Raw genomic sequence first — 4,085 nt, forward strand, 5'->3', positions numbered from 1 at the left:
GTGTGTGTTATGGCGGTGTGTGTGTGTGTTATGGCGGTGTGTGTGACGGCTGCCAATCCTCCGTAACGGCGCCACACACTCATCAGGACAAACAGAACCAGGAGGAGAGCTTAACAACGGAGGAAGACGAGGAGGAAAGGAAGATTTCTAACTGTGACCTCCTGACCCCTGGCTCATTAGCATACAAACCGCTTTCCCCGACTGCTGATTGGTCCGACTCCGAGGCCAGGATGTGAAGCAGGAAGTCAGTTTGTGTTTATGTGCACGGACCATTTCCAATCAACTCAGGTGATTCTGCTCCCTCTGTGTGTGTGTCTATCAGCAGAACACACACACAGATTTGGAGGCTCACATTACGCCCTCTCCTCCTCCAGCTCATTATTCCTGCAGATTTCTGCTCAGCTGATCAAACAGAAACTTGATCGTCTTCCTGAAGTTTCTGTTCAAATTTAAAGTGTCAAAAATTTAAAAACTTCAGCATTTAGAGGAAACAGACGCTCCTGCCAGAAAGCTGCTTTATTATCATAAAATCACATCAGTCGTCATGGTTACATTAATTTTTCTGCGATCTTTAAACAAACTTTGAAATTTGAGTTTGGAGCCTGTGGTAAGGCTCCGACCCACCAGTAGATGGCAGCGTTCGCTATGGCAGAACTTCTTCAGTTACTTAGTTTCCGTCTCGCGTTTAACTCGTCAACTCTTCGGAAAAGCCGAAAATCACCTCAAACAATTGGAAAAACTTTTCTGGGAAATTTAGGAAGTTAATTCTTATTTTTGCTGTTTCCATTAACCATTTCTGATGTAATAATTCAAATTGTGAATAAAAAAGTTTTATGGTTTATTGAGGAGTAAAGAAACGCCTCGTCTGCTATAAAAATGGCTTCATTTGGATAATTTTCCACTGGATTCAGTTTAGGACATTTATTTTCTCATAAATGAATGAATCAGTTAAAATCTCCGTGTGCATTTACTCAGGTCATCCTTCAGCGGGCACTCTTTGGTCTGTTATCATTAAACTGGAATGGGTCAGATCCTGCTCCAGAACGGCTTTATGGTGTTTATTAATACTAAGATCTGCCGGCGGCGTTCCCCAAGGCTCTGCTCCCAGACCACTTCTGTTCAGTGTCTACACGGTCACTTTGCTCAGATTGTTATTCTCTATCCTGATGACACTTTGCCTTTCTGTCACCACATGACCATGGCTCTTCACAGTCGCAGACTGAGTGTATGAGTGAATGAAACGGTCAGGATTTCTTTATTTACTACAGAAAAGATTGAAACAACCAATTCTGGTTGCAAAAATGTCAAGGAGGTTCAAGACTGAGTTAGACTCATCCATCAACTGATCCATCTGGTTATTGATCCATCTGGTTATTGATCCATCTGGTTATTGATCCATTATTCCGTCCTTACCGTCCGTCTCACTAACAGTAAGGTTCAGCCAGCCTTACTGTTTCAGCAGGAGTTTTTATATTTCACTCACTTTAGTGGCTTTTATTCCTGCTGAACAGTTCGGTTTCCGTTTGATCCAATAAAAGCTTCTAACTGATTTAATTAGATAATCTTCACATCAGAACCTTGAAAGGCTCCGTCAGTTTTTCGTTCTGTCAGCTTTTTGTCAGTTTTAGTTCCTGGCGGGTCTGCAGGAAGCAGGTTTGTCTTGATTAGTCTTCGTCCCTCTGAGACAAACCGTCTTCCTCTCATCTCGGTCCCAGGCCGAACTCGCCTGAAATCCTTGGATTTACCCATAATCCTTTATTCCACAGAGCGTTCGCCCTCTGCTTTGACCCCCCGCGGTGCAGCTGAGGAGCTTTAGTTCTGGAAAAATCAGAACCCTGCTGGAATATTGTTCTGCCTGAGGCAGCGTGATGGACGGCGCAGCAATAAGAGCTTCATTTAGATGATATGAAGTCGCCGACTGGCGGCCATGTTGTTGATTATAACCTGCAGACTGGAGCGCTGAGGAGTCTGGGTCAGGGTCCGGGCCAGGGTCCAGGTCCATAGGTCCGGTTCAGCATTTGCTACATCAGAACTTATTTACTTAATGTGTTTCCGTCTCTGCTTTAGTGGACTAATATTTTTTGGGAAAGTCCAGAACCGCCTCAAACAATTGTAAAACTTTTTAGTGAAATTCCTTGAAGTCAAGTTTTGCCGTTTCTAATTCGATACTCAAAAAGCATCAAAGCAAAACTAAACTAAACTGCTGGAGGTTTTGGCCTGAAGGCAGAAGATGCTTGGAAACGTGTTGGTTTTAAGGAGCTAATCTGAACATCAGCTGGTTCAGAAGTTAAAGTGTTGAGGTTAAAGGTACCACAGAAGAAGAACAGTGGTGAAGTGGTTTCGTCCTCAGGCCTCCTGAGTTTCTGTGTTTGTGTGTTTTCAGCGGGTGCTGGGAACAAACTGGGCTGGGCGTTCGGTTTGGGTCTGGAGCGTCTGGCCATGATCCTCTACAGCATCCCGGACATCCGGCTGTTCTGGAGTCGGGACGAACGATTCCTGAAACAGTTCAGGGTGGACGACATCCAGACGCCCATCTGCTTCCAGGTACGGACACAAAGCGGCCGGGAGCCTCCAAACGGTCCTGCCGAACCTTTCCTCTGGGCATTAGACTGAGATGGAGGCTGCTTATGTCAGCGCTGTTCAGGTCTTAATGTTCCCTGGATAAAAACAGGTTTCATGCAGCATTGATTTGTTTTGTATTTTATTACTTCATTTTCTTTTCTGATAAAACTTCTTTAGATTTCTGACTTCTTCCTCACCGTCTTTATCTGATCACCGTCGTTAAACTGAGACAGGAGAGGCTGTGAAGTTCCTGTTCACCAATCAGAGACGGTTTCCGTAACAAACTGACCGTCCTCTAAGGATCTTAATATTAATATTTTATCACTGTTTAGCTGCACATTTATCTCCTGCAGACATTTGGAGGAGTTTTTATGTTGCATTGTCTGACTGATCTGCTGAATCTCTTGGTTGTTGATCAAACACCAGCTAAACATGATGTTTCGTCTCTGTGAAGGAGAAATGTTGATCAGTACAAAAACACCAGATCAGGTGAAAACACATCCATCAGTAGAGGTTTCCAGTTTGGACCAGACGGACCCCAACGCTGCTAGACCGATCTAAACCACCAACCTGCTAACTACCAAACCACCAACCTGCTAACTACCAAACCACCAGCCTGCTAACTACCAAACCACCAGCCTGCTAACTACCAAACCACCAACCTGCTAACTACCAAACCACCAGCCTGCTAACTACCAAACCACCAGCCTGCTAACTACCAAACCACCAACCTGCTAACTACCAAACCACCAGCCTGCTAACTACCAAACCACCAGCCTGCTAACTCCAGATCATTTCTGTAATTAACCCTCCTCCAATAGCTCATAAACAAAAGCTTCCTTTTCCTAACCAGACTTTGAACCAACATGCAAACTGAAACTATCCCACCAACCAATCACCTCGTTCCCAGTTACAAACCAGTCAAACCAGCCCAGTGAACGAGATAAATCCATCCTTTATGTGATTTTAATTAAATATTAAAGTTTTGCTTGGTTATCTAAACATACACATCCACAACATTAAATCCTAAACCCAGTAACCATAAACTAATAAACCAGTTAACTAGTCCTACATGTCAGTTTAGCTAACAACCAGTGCTAAGCTAACTGTTGCTAATAGCTTATCAACTCAACCAGAAGATCAGTCCACTTCCTGCTGATGTAACCAATGAGCAAAACTTTCAGTTTTTCATCCAGTCATGTTGAGTTTCATCCTTCACAACAAACCAACCAAAGCAGCGAGACGGAAAGACCTGAGAGACGATTGGTCAGGAACATTTCACACTGGTTGCTAGGACAACACAGAGAAAGAAAGGCCGGGTATTTAACTAGCCTACCAACCAGTAACCAACTAGTTAACCAACCAGTAACCAGCCAGTCAACCAACCAGTAATCAACTAGTTAACCAATCAGTAACCAACTAGTTAACCAACCAATAATAAACTAGTTAACCAACCAGTAACCAGCCAGTCAACCAACCAGTAATCAACTAGTTAACAAACCAGTTAACCAACCAGTAACCAG

At 43.7% G+C, this 4,085-nt stretch overlaps 1 protein-coding gene across 2 annotated transcripts in view; it reads left to right on the forward strand.

The window, feature by feature from the left end:
- The window catches only part of fars2 (phenylalanyl-tRNA synthetase 2, mitochondrial), a 68,129-nt gene that overhangs the window by 42,677 nt on the left and 21,367 nt on the right, over positions 1 to 4,085 (forward strand). For both annotated transcript variants that reach the window (XM_007540529.2, XM_016665084.1), the window contains exon 7: positions 2,384 to 2,544. In XM_007540529.2, the coding sequence (XP_007540591.1) occupies positions 2,384 to 2,544 (161 nt within the window). The remainder of the gene's footprint in view (positions 1 to 2,383; positions 2,545 to 4,085) is intronic.

This window comes from Poecilia formosa, unplaced genomic scaffold (assembly GCF_000485575.1).
Source record: "Poecilia formosa unplaced genomic scaffold, Poecilia_formosa-5.1.2 Scaffold547, whole genome shotgun sequence".
NCBI classification, from domain to species: Eukaryota; Metazoa; Chordata; class Actinopteri; order Cyprinodontiformes; family Poeciliidae; genus Poecilia; species Poecilia formosa.